This window comes from Mobula hypostoma, chromosome 8, assembly GCF_963921235.1.
Source record: "Mobula hypostoma chromosome 8, sMobHyp1.1, whole genome shotgun sequence".
NCBI classification, from domain to species: Eukaryota; Metazoa; Chordata; class Chondrichthyes; order Myliobatiformes; family Myliobatidae; genus Mobula; species Mobula hypostoma.
The window spans coordinates 136,517,835-136,540,332 of NC_086104.1; the positions used below are offsets into that span (position 1 = coordinate 136,517,835).

Sequence of the window (22,498 nt, forward strand, 5' to 3'; positions counted from 1 at the left end):
ACTTTAATCCAGAATAGCTGGGGGTGGGAAACCGAACTGAAGTGACGCGGGTAGGGGCGGTGGGCTCACAAATAGTGAAAGCTTGTAGACAGTGCGAGAGGGAGGATAGGCAGGTGAAAGAAAAGAGATGCGCTCAGACCGATGATTTGAGATGTGTCTCCTTTAATGCAAGGAGAATTATGAACAAAGCGGATGAGCTTAGAGCTTGGATCAGTACTCAGAACTATAATGTCGGGGCCTTTACAGAGACTCGGATGGCTTAGTGGCAGATATGTTTACTTAGAGTGCCAGGCTTTAGATGTTTCCGTAAGGACAGGGAGGGAGGCAAAAGAGTTGGGGGCGAGGCACTGGTGATCAGAGATAGCGTCACAGCTACAAAAAAGGAGAAAGACTTGATGCGATTGTCTATGGAGTCTCTGTAGGTAGAAGTTAAGAATAGAAAGGGGTCAATAACTACATTGGGTGTTTTTTGTAGACGACGAATCGTAACAGGGACATCGAGGAGCGTATAGGGAGAAAGATTCTTGAAAGGTGTGTTAATAACGGTGTTGTCGTGTTGGGAGATTTTAATTTCCCAAATATCGATTGGCATCTCTCTCGAGCGAGGGGTTTAGATGGCGTAGAGTTTGTTAGGTTTGTTCAGAAAGGATATTTGACACAATATATAGATGAGCCTACAAGAGGACAGGCTGTCCTTGATCTGGTATTAAGACATTAACGTGGTCCGGTGTCAAAGCTCTCAGTGGGAGAGCATTTTAGAGATAGGGATCACAATTCTATCTCCTTGACTAGAGCATTGGAGAGCGATAGGAACAGGCAAGTTAGGAGAGCGTTTCATTGGAGTAACGGAAAATATGAGGCTATCAGGCAGCAACCTGAGAGCATAAACTGGGAACAGAAGTTCTCAGGGAAATGCACGGCAGTAAAGTGGCAAATGTATAAGGGATATTTGACTGGAGTTCCTCATAGGTACGTTCCAATTAGACTGGAATAGATGGTAGGATACAGGAACCGTGATACACAAAGGCTGTTGTAAATTTAGTCAAGAGGAAATGAAAAGCTTGCGAAAGGATTAATAAACTCGGTAATGATAGAGACTTGAAGATGATAAGGCTAGCAGAAAAAAGCTTAATGATGAATCTGGGAGAGCCGGAAGGGTCCAAGAGAAGGCCTTGGCGGACAAGATTAAGCAGAACCCCAGGAAATTCTACAAGTATGTGAAGAGCAAGACGACAAAACGTGAGAGAATAGGATCAGTCAAGTGTGACAGTGGAAAAATTTATATGGAACTGGATGAGACACCAGAGGTACTTTGCTTTAGTATTCAATACAGGAAAAGATCTTCGTAATTGTACGGATAACTTACAGCGGACTGAACAGCTTGAGCATATAGATATTAAGGAAGATGATGTGCTGGAGATTTTGGAAAGCATCAGGTTGGATAAATCACCGGGACCAGACAAGATGTACCCCAGGCTACTGTGGGAGGCTGGGGAGGAGATTGCTAGGGACGAGGGAATTCCGGACTATTGGAGGGTTAACGATATTGTTCCCATATTCAAGAAAGGGAGTACAGTTAGCCCAGAAAATTATAAACCAATGAGTCTTACTTCAGTGGTTGTTAAGTTGATGGGAAAGATCCCGAGAGTCAGGATTCATGAGCATTTGGAGAGGCATAATATGATTAGGAATAGTCAGCATGGCTTTGTCAAAGGCAGATGGTGCCTTACGAGCTTGATTGAATTATTTCGTGGATGTGACTAAACACATTGATGAAGGTTAAGCATAGCGGTAGTGTATATGGATTTTATCATGGAATTTAATAAGGTACCCCATGCAAGGCTTATTGAGAATGTAAGGAGACATGGGATCCAAGGAAAATTGTTTTGTAGATCCAGAACTGGCTTGCCCACAGAAGACAAAGTGTGGTTGTAGACGGGACATATTCTGCATGGCGGTCGTTGACCACCGGTGTGCTTCAGGGAGCTGTTCTGTGTCCCCTACTCTTCGTGATTTTCTATAAATGCTTGGTTAGTGAAATGTAGGGATGGGTTTACAAACTTGCTGAAGATACATAGGCAGGGGATGTTTTTGATTGTTTTGTGGGCTGTCAGAGGTTACAGCGGGTCATCGAAAGGATGGCAGATGGAGATCAACCAAGATAATTGTGAGCTGGCTCATTTTGGAAGGTCCAATATGATGGAAGTATAATATTCATCCGCCGGCTAATGGGGCAGTGGCGTCAGCGCTGGACTTCGGAGCGAAGGCTCCCGAGTTGGAATCTAGCCGACTTCCTTGCACGCTTTCCTTCCGTGCTAGGTTGAGCGTCCAGCTGGCAAATCGGTCTCATAAAAATAAGAAAGCCAGCAAAAAAAAAAAAAAAAAAAAAACGCCGTCATGACGGCGTCCCGATGACTCCACTCGGAGCTAAGGGCTTTTTTCTTCATAATAATAAAATTAATGGTAAGACTCTTGACTGTGTGGAGGATCAGAGGGATCTTGGAGTCCGTGTCCATCGGACAATCAAAACTGCTACGCCTGGAGGCTCTGTGGTTCCGAAGAAATATGGTGCATTGGCCTTCATCAATCTTGCGATTGAGTTCAGGAGCCCAGAAATATATTGGACCCTGGTCAGACCCCACTTGCAATACTGTGCTCAGTTCTGGTCGCCTCACTACAGGAGGATATTGAAACCATAGAAAGTGTGCGGAGCAGATTTGCCTGGATTGGGGAACATGTCTTATGAGGATAGGTTCAGCGACCTCGGCCTTTTCTCCTTGGAGTGACGGAGAATGAGAGGTGAGCAGCTTGAAGTATATACGATGATGAGAGGCATTGATCGCTTGGATTGTCAAAGGTTTTTTTTTCCATGGCTGAAATGACTAACACAAGAAGGCACAGTTTTCAAGTGCTTGGAAGTAGGAACAGAGGAGTTGTCAGGGGTAAGTTTTGTTACGTAAAGAGTTGTGAGTGCGTTGAATAGGGTGTCGGCGATGGTTGTGGAGGCGGATACGATAGGGCCTTTTAAGAAACTCCTGGATAGGTATATGGAGCTCAGAAAAATAAAGGGCTATGTTTAAACCTGTGCAATTTCTAAAGTAAGGACGTGTTCGGCACAGCTTTGTGGTCCGAAGGGCCTATATTGTGCTGTAGGCTTTCTATGTTTCTATGAACAGGAACAATCATGAATTGAAGCAAAGTTCACCACTCTTGGGTCTTGGGTCAAAGCAAAACGCAAAAACATGAATGAGCGTGATGTTTCACAACCAGATAAACTTAATGCTGTTTCTGCCTGCTCTGAGTAGGAGAATATAACTAGGGCTGTGAAGATACCTGCTGCATACGATGACCCTGTGATCTCTGTCTCAGAGGCCGATGTTAATCTGTCTTTAAAGAGGGTAAACCCTCCCAAGGCGCGAGGCCCTGAAAACCTGCGCCAACCAACTGGCAGGAGTATTCAAGAACATTTCAACCTCTCACAGCTAAGGGCGAAAGTTCCCGCTTGCTTCAATAAGGCAACAATTATGCCAGTGCTTAAAAATAATATTGTGAGCTGCCCTGATGGCTATCGTCTAGTAGCCCTCACATCTACAGTGAAGAAACTGTTCCAGATGTTGGTCATGACTGGACTGAACTGCTGCCTCAGCAAAGACCTGGACCCATTACAACTTGCCTATAGGCACAATAGATCAATGGTAGATGCAAACTCAGTGGCTCTTCACACGGCCTAAGACATAGAAACATAGAAACATAGAAAATAGGTGCAGGAGTAGGCCATTCGGCCCTTCGAGCCTGCACCGCCATTTATTATGATCATGGCTGATCATACAACTCAGAACCCCACCCCAGCCTTCCCTCCATACCCCCTGACCCCTGTAGCCACAAGGGCCATATCTAACTCCCTCTTAAACATAGCCAATGAACTGGCCTCAACAGTTTGCTGTGGCAGAGAATTCCACAGATTCACCACTCTCTGTGTGAAGAAGTTTTTCCTAATCTTGGTCCTAAAAGACTTCCCCTCTATCCTCAAACTGTGACCCCTCGTTCTGGACTTCCCCAACATCGGGAACAATCTTCCTGCATCTAGCCTGTCCAATCCCTTTAGGATCTTATACGTTTCAGTCAGATCCCCCCTCAATCTTCTAAATTCCAACGAGTACAAGCCCAGTTCATCCAGTCTTTCTTCATATGAAAGTCCTGCCATCCCAGGAATCAATCTGGTGTACCTTCTTTGTACTCCCTCTATGGCAAAGATGTCTTTCCTCAGATTAGGGGACCAAAACTGCACACAATACTCCAGGTGTGGTCTCACCAAGGCCTTGTACAACTGCAGTAGTACCTCCCTGCTCCTGTACTCGAATCCTCTCGCTATAAATGCCAGCACACCATTCGCCTTTTTCACCGCCTGCTGTACCTGCATGCCCACTTTCAATGACTGGTGTATAATGACACCTAGATCTCGTTGCACCTCCCCTTTTCCTAATCGGCCACCATTCAGATAATAATCTGTTTTCCTATTTTTGCCACCAATGTGGATAACTTCACATTTATCCACATTAAATTGCATCTGCCATGAGTTTGCCCACTCACCCAACCTATCCAAGTCACCCTGCATCCTCTTACCATCCTCCTTACTGCTAACACTGCCACCCAGCTTCGTGTCATCCGCAAACTTGGAGATACTGCATTTAATTCCCTCATCCAAGTCATTAATATATATTGTAAACAACTGGGGTCCCAGCACTGAGCCTTGCGGTACCCCACTAGTCACCGCCTGCCATTCTGAAAAGGTCCCGTTTATTCCCACTCTCTGCTTTCTGTCTGTTAACCAATTCTCCACCCACACCAATACCTTACCCCCAATACCGTGTGCTTTAAGTTTGCACACTAATCTCCTGTGTGGGACCTTGTCAAAAGCCTTTTGAAAATCCAAAAGACCACCTGTACAATACAAATACATATGTCTAGGTGTCCATCGACTACAGCTTAGCATTTACAACTACCTTTCCCAGGATCCGGATTGAAAAGTTACAAAATCTGGGGCTGTATCCGGTAAAGGATACACAAGCCTGAAGGCACACACTCAGCAATCCAGAATAGCTTCTTCCCCTCTGCCATCCGCTTCCAAAATGGACATTGAACCCTGGGATATTACCTCGCTTTTAAAAATATTATTTCTGTGTTTGGCACGATTTTTAATGTATTGTATATAACTATAATGTAGTTGATTTACTCATTGTTATTATTGTTGTTGCTATTATTATTATTATTATTATTATTATTATTATTAACCTCATTATTTCTTCTTCTATATTAGGTATTGCATTGACTTCCTGCTCCTAAATTCATAAATAGCACAACACGTGCCGGTGATAATGAACTTGATTCACATTCTGATTCTGATAATGTCCACAGTCAAGGTAAGGAAGAATATTGACCCTTCACTAACGCAATTGCAGGTTGAAATTACCTCGAAAGAGTAACCAACACCTGCACTATTTTCTTGCCCTGATTCGACGTAGAAACATTTATACCAATCTTTCTCTCCCTTGATCGCGTCTCATGACCATCGCTAGCGTCTTCCATAGTTCTTACTTTCACTCATATTTTCCTCAAACTGCTGATTACAGCTTTGTTAATTTATACACACAGCTCTGCCAAAAGTAAGTAGCCGCGACATCTGAATTGTCATCAAAAGGAATATTACAATAGTATGTATCTCTTGCTCAGATTAGAAGTAATCAGCAATCGGCCTGCTGCTGGCGTGGCAGGAGTTTTGTCACCAGGTTCGGATGTCTCCCAAGTGCAGATTAAGAGACACTGCAGCGGGTCGATAGTTTACAGACTTTAATGCCAACAGCGTTAAAGGAAAATGAAAATAAACGCTCGGTCAAACTGGACCGTCATCTAAAACTCTTAAATAGATAACGAATCCTACTTTGCGGCTGAAATGAATAATTAAATATTAAACGAATACCGCTAATGTTCAGAGTCAGCTCACTCGACAGTCCAAGTTCTCAGGCGAGGTCAAATGCAAACAGGCAACGAAGCCTTGCAGTGCTGTGTCCAAGTCTCGACAAATACTCCGACGGAATGAATGGAGTTAAGTACTATTACAATGAAATAATAAGCGCAATTGTGGTATCCGCTGCGCTGCCTAGTCTGTGGTTGTGACAAGTTTAGGACAAAATATGGGCACAATAACATGAATAAGAATCACATTATTCACAAAATGATATTTTTTTTTATTTGTTTGAAACTTTCACCGACACGGTAAAATGAAATTACGACTGGCAGCAACCGCAGCAAAATAAAGAACAATAAAGCTATAAAACCATTCTTCTGAACACCCTGGAATATATTTAAGAACCACGAGGCATACTATAAAGGCTCAAGAAGTAAAATACTGATTTTCATTTTAATTTCGCCAGACTTTTTTTTTTCCGTTCAGCTGAATAAACATGATTTCTTGCACGTTATAGGGCAAAAGAGAAAACAAATGTCTCAAAATAAGTTAGGCTTTCTGCTACTAGTATTACTGCGTGAGAAACCAAAAACGTGACGGTCTACTTGTTCATCTTTTTGGAGAGATGAAAGGATAGTCGATTCGGAATATTTCCACTCTCTTCAAGATTTGCATGAGAAGAAGGGCTCATGGACTTCAGAATAATTTACCTGAGAAAGGAAACAATTTTGATAAAATAAGCTGGTTAAATGAAGACTGCAAATGCAATGTTGGAGATATTGTCTGTCTTTTTTTTTATCTCAGTGACGAAATTCGAAGGCATAGGGAAAATTCACTGAAAGTATTGGTCTCCTCAACCTGAATCGACAGTAAAACTTCATGATTGGATAGTAACCTAATATAGAGTACATTACATTTTAGGACAAACCAAAAAAAAATAATAATCCTGATTTAATTAGTTGGATTAAAAATTGTGAAAATATACTTTACACAATACTTTTTGCTGTGAAGGAAAGTCCTCCGGGAAATAACCAACTCCTTGAACACTAATTTCAATTAATATTATAAATTACAGCTGACGGGACACAAACAGTGAACAAATACAAAGTAAATCGTTTCCTACCGTCTTCATGGTGAAGGTGTAAAATATCTGAGGGAACCGTCGGCGCCTCTTGGGACGAATAGGGCTGGAAGTTTGAATGCTCCGCGATGAAATTTATGATTGCTGGGAACTACGTTCCCAGGACATGTATTTTTAAGAATCCAAATATACACATAACATTGAATGCGTGAAAAGCATAAGGCGATCTATGTTTTGTTTTTTTTTACCCTGAAATTTGCTTCATGCGCATATGAAGAAGCTAAATTTACCTTCATTTTCTAGGTCGTCATCGGTCGCAACATCGGATATCGGGATCGTAGCATCAGGGGAATCAATGACTCTGCACTCAACGCTATCATATATGCTGGGAATCAGATCTAGGGAAAACATGAATTAAATCGATATTCCTGAAAATCGATGTTGTACACCGCGCCCTGCTGGAAGAGCGATATTCCTTTTGTTCCACGTGAGATCGGCATTCGGATGAAGGACGGATCTTTATCAGTGTGCTGACTTTGAACAAGTTCTTGTGTCCCAAAATTGTTCTCTAATTATCCCAAAACGAAATGAACAAACAAATAGCATCGAATTCAGTTTCTCGCCTGTCTGCAGGCGACGCTTTTTGGCACACGCATCAAATAACGAAAAGTTTGGGCTCTTTGATTAGTTAAAGACAGAATGCCTAATAAACTTGCTTGGTCGCCTTATAAGAATGGCCATAAGAACGAATAAATAAAGAAAAAAAAAATAACATCACAAAGAAACATACACAAACCCTGAACACTAATGTTTATTTCAGTACATCCTGGTCTAATCTCGGTGCTCTTAAATGCATCACTGGTGTAATATTCGATTTGATTGATGGAATCAATGGAACCAGCGACTAGAAGTCAACGAAAGAGATAGCTGCTGGATAGATTTATTTAATCTACAGGACATAATTCTTAAATCCTTCATCATCTCAGTAAGAATAGTGTGGGCACTTCGTGTGAGGCTAGTTTGATCGCAGTCAGAAAAGTGAGAATCAAGGCTGGTGGAAATAGTCCAGACTAGATGCGCCTGGTTAACGAGAGCAGGAAAGGAATGTCTGTAATAGAATGAAGAACTAGATATAGCAATGACAAAAACTGATAGAGTATGATGATTTTTTTTTTTAAGACCGATGAGGGCACTACTGCTAGCAACATTATCAGTTATCCACTGCAGCTCAAGCAGCGACTGTTTTCCCTTCAGCACTCCAGTTCACTGCGATTTTAAGAATCTCCAGCAAAGAACATAGAATAGTACAACAAATTACATAAGCTATGTCCCACCATTCTTTCCAGCATAGTCCTCCATTGTACTTTCATCTATGTTTTTTATGAGTCTCTGAAACGTGCCTCGTCTATCTGCTGCTACAGCTACCCCTAGCCGAACGTTTCACGAACGGACAGCCATCTTTGTATCAAAATAACTTTGACATCGGTCTCATCTTTGCTCCAACCTCTAACAACTATGCACACGAGAAATCCTCAGATGCTAGAAATCCAAAGTAACATACAAAATGAAGGAGAAATTCAGCAGGTCTGGCATCATTTACGTTTCAAATGAAGATCTTTCTTCACGGCTCCGAAGAAAGCGGAAAATGCTAGAGTTGTAATGTTAAGCGAGGGGCAGGAGGGTAGCTGGGGGTGATATATGAAGCCAGGTGAGTGCGAAAGGTTAAGTGCTGGAGAAAATGGGTTTCTGATAGGAAAGGTGAGCTCATGCTCTAGCTCATATCCGCCTACAAGTGTAATTTAATCCACAACCCCACCAACACCTCACCACCTTTCAGCACTATCAACTGTTGCTTCGGTATACTTTTCATGTTAATGGTCTTACTCGCACGTGTCATGGGTAGCAATCCTAAGACCACTTTGTAAGCATTCTTTGTAGGACCTGATCACTCTTCCTTACAAAGCGACGTTGATCATGGCCTTTAGCTGCTCACTCTCCAGCTCCCCACTTAATAATTATTTGGAGTTGATCAGAGATGTCAGTGACCCTGCCACCTAGGAAATAACAATGTCGTTCACGTAGCCAGAAACATCTGTCCGATTACTTAACCAAATGAGTCGCCCAGAAATGCAGGACGCCTCTCCTTCTCCCTTTCTTTCTAAGCCACAGAGCCACACACACTGCAAGAGAACTGGCCAGTATGCCTTTCCCCTGAAAGGTCATTACCGCCAAATAGTGTCCAAAGCCGTATCACTGTTGTTACATGCTCAAAGAGATCTGTTTTGTTTTTGTGCTAATGATGTAATGGCCCTTTGGAGGTCACCTGATGTGATTTTCCCGCCGATGTAAGGTCACGTGATGACATGTGCCCTGTGCCTCTATAACGGTTGACTCAGGTGACGCAGTAGCTTTTTTTGAGTTTGTAGATTTCCAGGTAGAACGTGTTGTGCCTCCGTTAATGTTGCGTGTTTGTTTTTGTGACGCAGTTTCATTTTTAAAACGGAAGTTGCGTTCTCTTACAAGATTTGTATTATTGGACTGGAAATTTGTGCCTGGAAGTGTCAACTTACTCAATTCCGACATTTAAAGGGAAAGTGAAGAATTCATCGAAGGATCGAGAGAAGTCGGCATCGTTTGGCAGTTTAATAAAGAATCGATCTTATTGAGTCTTCGTTGGAAAGAAGCTGCATCGACATAACTCTTGCAAAAGGGCCATGAATTCATGCAAAAAGGTGCTCTCTCTCTCTAAATGAATTTAAGGTCAGTCAATTTAAACTGTATTTAAATGAATTTAAGGTCAGTCAATTTAAACGGCATCGGTATTCCTGTGGACAGAACCCGCAGTAAAGGTGAGTCTGTGAAGAAATCTTTCTCCAGAGAAGTCTCTCCCAATTGAATGTGTAAGACTGTTGGACGTTCGAAGTTATCGCTCTAAGAACTATATCTAACTGTATCGCTTTAAGAACTGTTGTCGCATTTAACGTTTTAAGAACCAAAGCCGAGTGGATTTGGTGAACAGCGATGTACCTGCTTAACCTCCGGTTAAAGCTTTCCTTTGTTTCCACCGCCCCCCCCCCCCTTATCGTTTATACGTGTTTAATAAATGTTTGGTTGTTTTTATATAACATGCCTCGATTAATATACATTGTTGCCGGTTACGTAACACTGTTTTGATGCACATCTTTCAAGTGCAGTCGCCACGGACACTAAAGGTCATCTTGCCTTGCCCTTTCCCGCAGTAGGAACATTGCACGAATTTACCTGGGCTCCACGGTGCTCTAGTCGTGAAAGAATAAAGAAAGGAAGAAGATTTGTTTCTTTAAAAAAAACGTGGAGCCTTCGCTTTTCTCCGCCATAAACTCCATAGCCACAGTCTGAATTTTCCACCAGTCAACACACTTCTTGTCGTCAGACATTTCATTTCTATATTTCTCTAATTCTTTTCATTTCAACTCTGAAGTAGGTTTTGTTGTCTTTAAGTGATATTTCTCGATTTTTTTATGCCGGTATGGGTGGAGACTGTGCTAACCTCCTGGAACGTAAGTGAAAGAAGCAAGACGTACCTGAATCGTGTGTATGATTCAAGTTGTTGATGCGGGTAGTATTGGCAATTTCTTCATAAATTGCTTGGTAGAAGATATCAGGTGAAGCTCTGCCTCTGAACAGTGCGTCTGTTGAAGTGAGAATTCGGAAAACCATGTTAATTTACAATATACAAATTGAAGAGTTAACCTCTCGGTATTAAATGTTAAAATGGGAAAATAATCATATATGACTGCTGACGAACGAGAACTTTGAAAATTGCGTCATCATCATTCATATAATCTGTAAATAAGAGTTAATTACAGTAACAGTAGAAAGACTGAATGCAGGCTGCACCTAGAAACATAAAACACATTTGCCAACTGTTGTTCCACCGTATTAGTAAACTACATTGCAAATGATGAGACTGTGGTTATGACATGTGTGGGTACCAGCCGTATTGTACCGAACAGTAATACGACCCGACTGTCTATAAAAAATCAGCATCCAATACTCTTAACAAAAATTGAAATATTATTCCGAAAAATAATAAAGTATAAAGATTGAATCTTACCTCTTCTCCGCATTATCACCATCATTGTGACTAGTTCGCCCACGACAACGATTCCAAACGTCACGCAGACAGCAAACAAGATGGAGGAGAACTTGTTTTCCGATACTTAAACAGAAATTCATTCGATAAATTGAAACAGATATTATAACTTTAAGGTTTAGACATTCACAAAGAGAAATGCTTATTTTTAATTAGCGAAGAAAAACTGCATAATGCGGAATTGCTCGTAGAGTAAGATTTAAGGAAAGATATCAGATATGTGTGGTAAAATAAAGGAAGTGATAATTCCGGGTTATGATGTTAGAAAAGAAAAAGCAAGCTTGCAAAAGGACAAGATGGAACAAAACCCGATAAACATTAGAAAATACGTCATCGGTGTTGAAAATGGAAAAGGCAAATGAAGCAAATGCTACGATGAGAGAATTATGGAGATTAAAAAAAATAGAATCCAATGGTGGATGCCTATCAGGTAGAAGTCTATAGCTCTGAAAATATATTGTGAGTCGATCAGGATAATCTGTTTAAATGACAAAATGATCTGTCCGAAACATGAGGGCCATGAGCAGTTACAAAATAGGTAATGGTTTATTGTCAGGGGTCACAGAGTTGTGGCTGAAATTTCTGTTGTGAAAAGAAACAACACGTACACACGGAGTCCGCAGGGCATCTTCAATAAATAAAGGGTCAAGTTATTGCAGCACGAATGGTATTTGTCCTGGCAAGCATTTCCACTACTCGAAGGTTAATCGTGTTTTCCATAATTCATACCGACTCCAAATCTCTTCAACCACAAACATCAATTTTCGCAACTGGAGATCCTCGCAACTTATAGAGATGAAATTAGTGGAATTACAGCATTAAAGCCGCAGTACAAAGCGGGTTGGAAGGTCTTCCCCTTTTTTTCTCTTCTGTTGAAATGTCAGCCGCACACATAGTAGGTTATCGGACGGTCGATAACCTGCTACTAAACATGATGCTATGTTAACTCAAGTTAGCGAACAATCCCTGTTGAATGTACGTCTAAAGTTGTTCTAGCCACCCGACGCTGCAGGGCATTAGTTTCCTCATAATATTAGACAACACAATGACTCTCGATCAATCCTCCAATGTCAAAATTATCTCTCAAACTCATCAACATTCTTTCCAGGCGAAACTAAATCTCGGCCTGTCAGGATAAACGCTGTTTGAACAAAATGTTCGTCAAGGTTCTTTAACATCCCTGTGTTTTCCTGAATTGTTAACTCCTCATTGTCCATAAACACTTGGAAATATCCCTGAGACCAGCAAGTCTTCCAAACAGGTTGAATGACTTGCTCGATCACAATCGACCTCCTCGATAATGTACCACTCAATTAGACGTACACATATGTAGGGGGTCGTTAGTTTTGAGGGGAATAAGGATACATGAATAGCATTCAAATTTAGAGTTGTAAGTATTTAATTTCTAGTTGTTTTTCTTTGTCCCCCTTGACTTCTGCACTGCAGTTATGCGATCCAAGGTGCCTCTGTGAAACGGTGACATTCTTCTCCGTGTTGCATTGCGATAAATGCAGAAGACACTTGCAAGCTGCAGATTTACCAACAATGATACCGTATAACCAACAGCTCAAAGCAGTACAGTACATCATACAAAATATGCAGCCAAGCCAGCCAGACTCACAGCACAATTTGCAAAGAAGATCCATACAGACAATCTCACAGGCCGTGGAAAGATATGCCCCGTCTATTCAATTCTTCCGGCTCGGGAACAAACTGGCTAAAAGTGAACATTCTGGAATCCGCATTGGAACTAATTTATTGCTGTCACGTGTATCGAAATACAGTGAAAAGTGTGTCTTACATACTGGTCATGCAGCTAACATTAAAATTTGGTGATGGGTAAGATAAAACAATAACAGAAGGTATAAATTGTCAACAGCAGCACAGCTGCAGAGAAAATGTAGTGCAGGTATACAATAAAGAGCAAGATCTTAACGAAGTAAATTGGAATAGATACTTTTGTACTAGTCATCTATTTATTAGGTTTATACAAGCGTGTTGGAAGTTAAGTTTGATCCTCTTTTAGACTTTTGTAACTTCTGCGTCATGGAAAGTATTGATGAAAAAATTCATGCGGTGGTTGGGAGCTTTCATTATACCGCATGATTTACGGTGGCAGTGAGAAGATAAGTCAGAGTCTATAGAAGAGATATTGTTTTCCATGATCTGCTGAGCATCTGTAGTTGCCTTATGCCATGGGAGCGGGTCATAGTAAGCCCTTATCCATCCAGATAGGATACTTCCTGCAGTGCGTCCTTAATAATTGGTAAGGGCCGATAGGGATGTTCAAATGCCTTTAACTTCCTGATGAAATAGAGGGGTTGTTGAGCTTTCTGAGCCGTACTCTCTGCATGGTTAGAGCACGATACCCTACTGGAAATGTTCACAGCTCGTACCATGAAACTTTCCACCCAATTACCCTCAATATTGTTGATGTAAACATAACTCATCCCTGAATTCACCGATAACCTCGTTTGTTTTGCTGACCTTGAGGGAAAGGTTCTTTTAATCACCCTATATGGCTTTGCCTCCAATCCCCTTCACTGACTCGTGGTTGTCGTGATATGTATTTTTTTTATGGTGGTATCTTCAGAAAACTTGTAAATGGAGTTCGAGCAGTATCTGGCCCTGCAGCAACGAAAGTACAACGAGCACGATAGGGGAAGAGGACACTAAGTTATGGGACATCAGTAGTTCGATTGCGAGTCTGCTGGCCAGAAGACAAGGATATAGTATTCTAGGGAGGTGTTAACTACCAATCTCCGGAATGTGGTGTTGGGTTTTCTTGCAATTACAATACTCATACAAAATTCACTGCATGGGACTCATCTAGAGGACTTCAGCATGAACTTAGAAAATAGCAAACGGCTCCGCATTAACGTATCAAATAGCCTGCACTTAATCTCCAAATTGCAGATGATATTGGTTCCAACGAATACTATGAATTAATTGTCACTATTCACACAAAGATCAGCAATCTTTTACCAAATGTGCAGTGGAAATTCTTCAACGTTTCAATAAGAACACCTTTTCAAGGCACTTTGTGGATGCTCAATAATGAGGCAATTACCCCGATGTCCACCTAAGCTATTCTATACGAGATATTTGGCTGGAGTTGGATATATTAGTTTTAAGAATTTTACAACATCCTGATCTGAACACTTGGTTGGACAATAAGGATATCGGCAAATATGTTCATCGCTGTATTCCTTTGAATTGACAAATAGTAACAGAGGAAAATCAGTGCTGCTGTTATACTACTTTCGGGATCGAATAAAGGAAAAATGCCATAATATCAAATACCTGAAACGGTCGAACCAGTGAGAGATGCGGAATCTGCTGTGAAGAGAATTATTGGATAAATATTAATAACTTCATCTATTTTCGGTTTTATTTTTCAGTTGTATATGATTCCGCCGTTTACAAATCATTTGGAAAAAAAAACATGGAATTTAACCAAGGGCACCTACCTGAACAAGTAACAAAGACATCTTCCTTATGATCACAATCATGTTGACCGGGTGAAGAGGCAAGACAACTGGACAGAAAAGCTTCACTTCCTTTGCATTTCACTTCATCCAGCCAAATATCACCGACACCGTGGACAATTTTATCCGACCCGAGAGTCCAAAGGGCTGAGCCACAGCCCAGCTGCCTGCACGCTACATTGGCATCGCCTATATCCCAGGAATCATCGCATATCGTGCCCCAGATATTATTGAACTGTATTTCCAACCTTCCGGAGCAATTAGTGTTGCTGCCAGAAAGACGCAACGGTAGTTCTGACGCTGAAAAAACAACAACATTATTTTGCATTAATCAAAGCTCCGAAACTAAATTTAAACTGATAAATGCTATTGTAACTTGCAGCGCAGATTACCTGCTTGAGATACATAGGATGCCTCGCAACCTTTTACACTGGACCTCTCCCGTATTTCCGTTTCTGATGACAAGAGAAGAATGCTGTCTATCTATTTTAAACAACAACGTCTATAATGCAAATCGCCAGATTATGAGTTCCATTTGTTACCTTTACATTCAACACCTGCATCTTCGTTATGTTGACAGTCGTGTTTCCCCCATGGGTCTGCATGACACTGCCAAAGAGTCGACTCGTACGAGTGACATGCTATTTCATCCAGCCATATTGGATCAGAACCTTTTCCATACTTCTGGAAGTCATACTGAATGGATTCTACGGGTCCGCATTTCATTTGCTTGCAAATCACGTTCCCAGCCGTTTTATCCAGTGTCTCGGAACAAACTGTTCCCCACCTCCCATTGTACCGCACTTCCACTCTCCCTTCACAGCTGTGGTTTCCATTCACCAGGCGCATTTCTTTGTGCTCTGAGAACAAATCAGTTAATTCAAAGGTCCGAACAATGCTTTCATACCACAGAAAACCTTCTTGTTTTTGTAAAACTAAAAAGGGCACGTGATAGATATTTGTAATACCTCAAAAAAAAACCTGAAAGCCAGCGTAACACTGAATAGGGAGAGTAAGGTGTGGACAGATAAAGAAATTAGTGAACAGCAAACAGCAATATTCTATTCAATTACGGAATGTGGAGGAATAGAAACGTGGGACTGTTAGTGAAATTGTATTGCACTTCACCGGTTGTGCGAAGGATCAGGCATTGAATCTGAGGATGGGTTGGGTGAAAATGAGGAGCAGGTTTTAGTAGTTTTCCGCCTCTGCACATGATGGCGAAAATGAACAGAGATGCAAGAAATAAATAATTGGAAATAAACGGTAAAGGTCCCTGCAAACACGATGAATACTGCAAATGCTGGAAATTCAAGCAACACACATCAAAGTTGCTAGTGAACGGAGCAGGCCAGGCAGCATCTCTAGGAAGAGGTACAGTCGACGTTTCAGGCCGAGACCCTTCGTCAGGACTAACTGAAGGAAGAGCTAGTAAGAAATTTGAAAGTGGGAGGGGGAGGTGGAGATCCAAGATGAAAGGAGAAGACAGGAGGGGGAGGGATGGAGCCAAGAGCTGGACAGGTGATTGGCAAAAGAGATATGAGAGGATCATGGGACAGGAGGCCCAGGGAGAAGGAAAAGGGGGACGGGGGTTGGGAAACCCAAAGGATGGGCAAGGGGTATATCTAAGGTTGGAATGGGAACAAGGTGCAGTGAAGTCGAGACGGTTGATGTCCTGTCGGCAGTTAGCAAAAAACAGATCTGTATGATTGGAATGGGAACATCCCATTGCCCATCCTCTGGGTTTCTCCCCATCCTTCCCCTTTTCCTTCACCCTGTGCCTCCCGTCCCATAATCCTCTCATATCCCTGAAGCCAATGACCTTTCCAGCTCCTGGCTCCATCCCTCCCCCTCCTGTCTTCTCCTATCATTTTGGATCTCCTCCTTCCCCTCCCACGTTCAAATCTCTTATTAGCTTTCCCTTCAGTTAGTCCTGACGAAGGGCCTCGGTCTGAAACGTCGACTGTACCTCTTTCTAGAGATACTGCCTGGCCTGCTGCGTTCATCAGCAACTTTGATGGGTAAAGGTCCCTGCAGAGCTTCATAACTAATGACCCACGCTTCAGTCTTTCGAAAGAAATGCTCACTCCGTGTCCAACCTGCAGAAACCGCCTATTAGATTATAGGACGCTGTCTGATGCAAGTGTTTGAGAAGCGACTCTATTGTCTTCCCTCTATCGAGAACTTAATCTTTGCAGTTTACGTAAAGATTCTCTTGCACTCCTTCGATTCTTACATCTTGCAGGTATTATTGGCGAAGGTAACAATCTGTCTCCCTTTCACAGCTTAATCGCCCTGATCAACTCCTGCGTTCAACTGTGTCGTGCAGATGATCTCTGGTCCCCTAATAGTTCAACAACGACGTTCCACACCTATTATTTCTTTCATACCTTGAAGAGCCTTACTGCAACAATCAAATGCAACAGAAGTTTGAGAAATAATTAGGTTCCACGAAATCTTCCAGAATCAATATCTGGAGTTAGGTATTTTAATGTTTGCGTATTTCCAATTTGCCACAGAACCAATGTTTCTACTTGTTAGTGTTTTCACTTGTTTTTCCGGGATCAATACCGCCGCTCCCTGTAAAGAGCTTATGCCTTCCCACGTGACATAGTGCTTTGCTCTGGGTGCTCCGGATTCCAAGAGGTAAGGGTTAGCAAGTCAATTATTTGTTCATCTCGTTGGGTCGGGGAAGTTCGATAGTTCTCTCCATCAAAGTAAAAATAAATAGAGTTTTCTGGCCTACAGTCCGTAGCAGAAAAAATGCGCTAAGCAACAGATCTGGTAAAAGAACGTGGCGTTTTCTGAACCAGTTACCCTCAATGCTGGATTACTTGATACGTTTTCTGCAATTAGTGGTGTTGACAATGTGTTACACATTCACCTCTCTATCTTATTTGCTGCTAAAACTGAACGGCTTTTCGCTTTCACACTCTTGTTGAAGCTAATCGGGTACAATATGTTAATTGTTTTAGTTTCAACATGCAGAGCGAAAACATTATACAGATTAGCCATTATTGTCAGTGTAATGGTGGTGGGTTCGTGGCATGCGCTGCCAGTGACGGTGATAGATCTAGGTACATGGAACTTCGAAAAATAAAGGGTTATGTAGCAGGGAAACCGTACGCAGTTTCTAGAGTAGTTTATATGGTCGGCACAACATTGTGGGCCGAAGGGCCTACAATGTGCTGCAGATATCTATATTTATATTTTAATATCCCTATTGTGTGCCGTAAATAGTTTCACAAATCTCCAAAGTGAAGACTGAAATAACACGCTGCAGAAAATCAGCATAATGGATATCCGCTTACCGGAACATTCCACTGTCACATCTTCCTTATGGCTGCAGTCATGTTGGGCCCACGGGGCTGAAGGACATTTCCAGAGGTACGTTTCACTACCTGAACATATCGTTTCATCCAGCCAAATTTCTCCAGTGCTTCGTCCACAGATACGAAAATTGCTTTCCTCCAAAGCATAACCACAACGTAGTTGCCTGCATACCACGTTCGCGTCAACTAGATCCCAGGAGTCATCGCAGACTGTTCCCCAGGATCCATGGTAATAAATCTCCAGTCTTCCAGCGCACCCATCTTCACTGCCAAATAGCCTTAACTGCAAGTGGTCTGTTGAAAAGAAACATACGAGTTTACCCATTCCGTTAAAAATTGATTTCATCACCTCATTCTCATTTCTGAAAATTCCTCTGAAATTAATCTTTGAAAGTAATTGTGCAATGATGCCATAGAATACTGGGAGTTGAAAGTGCTGAAGCAAAAACTCAAAAGTGAAAAGGCTGTCAGAATTCAGTAAGATACCCAGCGCGGGTTTGAGCTTTCCACGGAGCTGCGCATTCAGTCGCTGGTTTATTTCTGAACCAAGTTGCAACACCCAAAATTAGTACCCTACGTAGAAAGTTGGGCGTTGGATATCCCAGGTGCGGTTTTTCTTTGGACAAGGTACTGTATGAAGAACCATACATCAATCATGGTGGCAAACATTGGCTACATTACTGTGCGGGGCTTGGCATTTCTTTTAATCGGGTTTTCACTGCCTGGAGCATGGTCGACACCAGAGCAGTGATCCATAATTAGAAGGATGTCGTCCTCTCCCAAGGCAGCGGAAAGAGCATTGGACCATATCGTTGGCAAGTGAGCATCTTTCCACTGTACCTCTTATCCAGTTTCTCCGGTTGTACAATCACAATGGCGAGTATGGTGAAGAAACTTACAAATTAGCCAGAAAAAAGCGGCAAACCTGAGGACGAGGAGAAATTCCGAGTCCAGCAGAGGAGTACAAAGGGCTTAATTAGGAAAGGGGAAAAAAAAAGGTTATGAGAGAAAGCTGGCAGGGAACATAAAAAACTGACTGTTAAAGCTTATATAGATATCTGAAAAGAAGAAGATAGGTTAAGACAAATGTAGATCCCTTACATTCAGAAACAGGTGAATTGATCATGGGGAACAATGACATGGCGAACAATTGAATATCTACTTTGGTTCTGACTTCACTAAGGTGGACATAAATGAACTTCCGGAAATGGTAGGGGATCGAGGATCTAGTTAGATGCAGGAACTGAGGGAAATACATGACAGTAGGGGAAGTGGTGTTAGGTCAATTGAAGGGATAAAGGTCAGATAAATCCTCAGGGTTAGATGGTCTGCATCCCAGAGTGCTTAAGGGAGTAGCCCAAGAAATAGTGGATGCATAAGAGGTGATTTTTTCAAAACTCTTTAGATTCTGGATCAGTTCCTGAGGATTGCAGGGTGGCTAATGTAACCCCGCTTTTTTTAAAAAGGAGGGAGAGAGAAAGCGGGAAATTATAGACGGGTAAGCCTGACATCCGCGGTGGGGGGAAAATGCTAGAGTCAGGTATCAAAGACGTCATAACAGCACATTTGGAAAGTGGTGAAATCAGCGGACAAAGTCAGCATGGATTTGTGAAAGGAAAATTATGTCTGACGAATCTCATAGAATTGTTTAAGGATATAAATAGTAAGTGGATCGGGGAGAACCAGTGGATGTGGTATATTTGGATATTCAAAAGGTTTTTGACAAGGTCCCACACAGGAGATTAGTGTGCAAACTTAAAGCACACGGTATTGGGGGTAAGGTATTGACGTGGATAGAGAATTGGTTGGCAGACAGGAAGAAAAGAGTGGGAATAAACGGGACCTTTTCAGAATGGCAGGCAATGACTAGTGTGGTACCGCAAGGCTTAGTGCTGGGACCCCAGTTGTTTACAATATATATTAATGATTTAGACGAGGGAATTAAATGCAGCATCTTCAAGGTTGTGGATGACACGAAACTCGGCGGCACTGTTAGCTGTGAGGAGGATGCTAAAGGGATGCAGGGTGACTTGGATAGGTTAGGTCAGCGGACAAAATCATGGCAGATGCAATTTAATGTGGATAAATGTGAGGTTATCAACTTTGGTGGCAAGAACAGGAAAACAGATTATTATCTGAATGGTGGCCGATTAGGAAAAGGGGAGGTGCAACGAGAGCTGGGTGTCATTGTACACCAGTCATTGAAAGTGGGCATGCAGGTACAGCAGGCGGTGAAAAGGGCAAACGGTATGCTGGCATTCATAACAAGAGGATTCCAGTACAAGAGCAGGGAGGTACTACTGCAGTTGTACAAGGCCTTGGTGAGCCAACATCTAGAGTATTGCATGCAGTTTTGGTCCCCTAATCTGAGAAAAGACATTCTTGCCACAGAAGGGGTACAAAGAAGATCAACAGATTGATTCTTGGTATGGCAGTACTTTCATATAATGGAATACTGGATCGATTAGGCTTAGACTCTCTGGAATTTAGACGATTGAGGGACGATCTGAGAGAAACGTATACACTTCGAAAGGGATTGGACAGGCGAGATGCAGGAAGATTGTTCCGGATGTTGGGGAAGTCCAGAACAAGGGGTCACAGTTTGAGGATAAAGGGGAAGCCTTTTAAGACCAAGGTGAGGAAAAACCTCTTCACATAGAGAGTGGTGAATCTGTGGAATTCTCTGCCACAGGAAACAGTTGAGGCCAGTTCGTTGGCTATATTTAAGAGGGAGTTATATAAGACCCTTGTGGCTAAAGGGATTAGGGGGTATGGAGAGAAGGCAGGTATAGGGTTCTGAGTTGGATGATCAGCCATGATCGTACTTAATGGCGGTGCAGGATCGAAGGGCCGAATGGCCTGCTCCTGCACCTATTTTCTATGCTTCCATGTTTCTATGATCCAATCAGCCCCATTTTACCAGGAATTGATAAGGAACTGATGTCCACGCCCTCGTTTCTTACTAAATCTGATGTCTTCACAGATACAGGAGTTTAATAAAGTCTAAAATTGAACTATGTCATTTTTTAGGTAGTGATACATCATTGTTGTCTGTATTTTTAACGAAGATAGGTGTCTGTTTCTTTAATCGTACAAACAAAGCTCTAATGTACAAACAAACAATCCCTTGAATAATAAATAATGGACTTTGCCAATAAAAATAATTCATATCAAAAACAAAAACAGCAAAGACCATTATGGATAATGAGGGTTGGAATATATACGTAGGATATTCATTAGCCAAGGCAGGTGTTCATATTTCTGGAGAAAAGGGCTGGGAAATAATTGTTGCTCTTTGATGAATAAAGATATTGCTTACTATTTTGTCTGCCTCTTCCTCTGATTCAAAACATTTTTTTTTTTCTGCCAGAACTGCTGTTAGGCAATATCTCCTTCCAAAGGACGAGTGCACACAACTGTGGTCACGTTCTGAGGATGTCTCTGCCTTTCCAGCTAATTGCATCGATACTTCGATTAAATGGAGCTTAAAGTATTATGCAGAATTAATCTTTATGACAAATACTGCTAGGATCTGTTTTAAGTGTAAATATTAACTTCCACTCCTGCTATCCGTTTTGCTGAGAGCCCAGACGAAAAAATGTCAATTTTTCACAATTTTAATATTGTTGTTGTTGATTTATACCTATTTGACAATAACTTCTGTGGGGTTACTGATACTGTCGCCATCTGCAAAGTTTGAACTTTGTCTAGTATCGATATATAATAGTGTCATGCAAATGTTTGGGCGCCCGTAGTCAAAATTTCTGTTACTGTGAGCAGCTAAGCGAGTAAAAGATGAACTGATATCCAAAAGGCTTAAAGTTAAAGATGACATTTTTAAAAATATTTTAAAGCAAGAAAACTTTTTTTTATTTCCATCTTTTACAGTTTCAAAATAACAAAAAATGGAAAAGGACCCGAAGCAAAAGTTTGGACACACTGCATGGCAATACTGAGTAAGACCACCTTTTACGAAACAAGCGCAAGGCATGATCGATCCATTCCCGTGCCTAGCAGTCGGAAAGGGGTTCTTTTCTTGAAATTCTGTACCCTTTTTTTTCTCCAAACATATCTTTGCTCATTACCTCCAAACAATTCTATTCAAGAGTTTCATAGGAACATCTGAACAAGCCTGATGCATTTTGGAAACAAGTCTTGTGGACTAATGAAGTTAAAATATAACTTCCACAATGGACTACTTCAAGAGGCGCAAGCTGAAGGTTTTGCCATGCCCCTCATAGTCCTGACGTAAACATCATGTAAACCCTTTTTGTCTCCAGCTAAGAGTCTTCAAATTTTTGTTTGGGAGAATTATCGCCCATTCTTCCTTGCAAAAGGCTTTTAGTTCTGTAAGATTCTTGCGCCGTCTTGCCTGCACTGCCCTTTTGAGGTCGATCCACAGATTCTCGATGATGCTTAGGACAGGGGACTATGAGGGACATGGCAAAGCCTTCAGCTTGTGCCTCTTGACTTAGTCCATTGTGGAAGTTCTATTTT

General features: G+C 41.8%; 1 protein-coding gene across 1 annotated transcript in view; it reads right to left on the minus strand.

The window, feature by feature from the left end:
* Positions 1-2,214: 2,214 nt before the first annotated feature.
* The window catches only part of LOC134351218 (deleted in malignant brain tumors 1 protein-like), a 41,590-nt gene continuing 21,306 nt past the window's right edge, over positions 2,215-22,498 (minus strand). Inside the window, exons 7-14 of the mRNA XM_063057325.1 lie at positions 17,981-18,295; positions 15,212-15,529; positions 15,062-15,124; positions 14,652-14,969; positions 11,143-11,247; positions 10,610-10,717; positions 7,337-7,444; positions 2,215-2,345 (exon numbers count right to left, since the gene is read on the minus strand). Coding sequence (XP_062913395.1) covers positions 2,215-2,345; positions 7,337-7,444; positions 10,610-10,717; positions 11,143-11,247; positions 14,652-14,969; positions 15,062-15,124; positions 15,212-15,529; positions 17,981-18,295 — 1,466 coding nt within the window. The remainder of the gene's footprint in view (positions 2,346-7,336; positions 7,445-10,609; positions 10,718-11,142; positions 11,248-14,651; positions 14,970-15,061; positions 15,125-15,211; positions 15,530-17,980; positions 18,296-22,498) is intronic.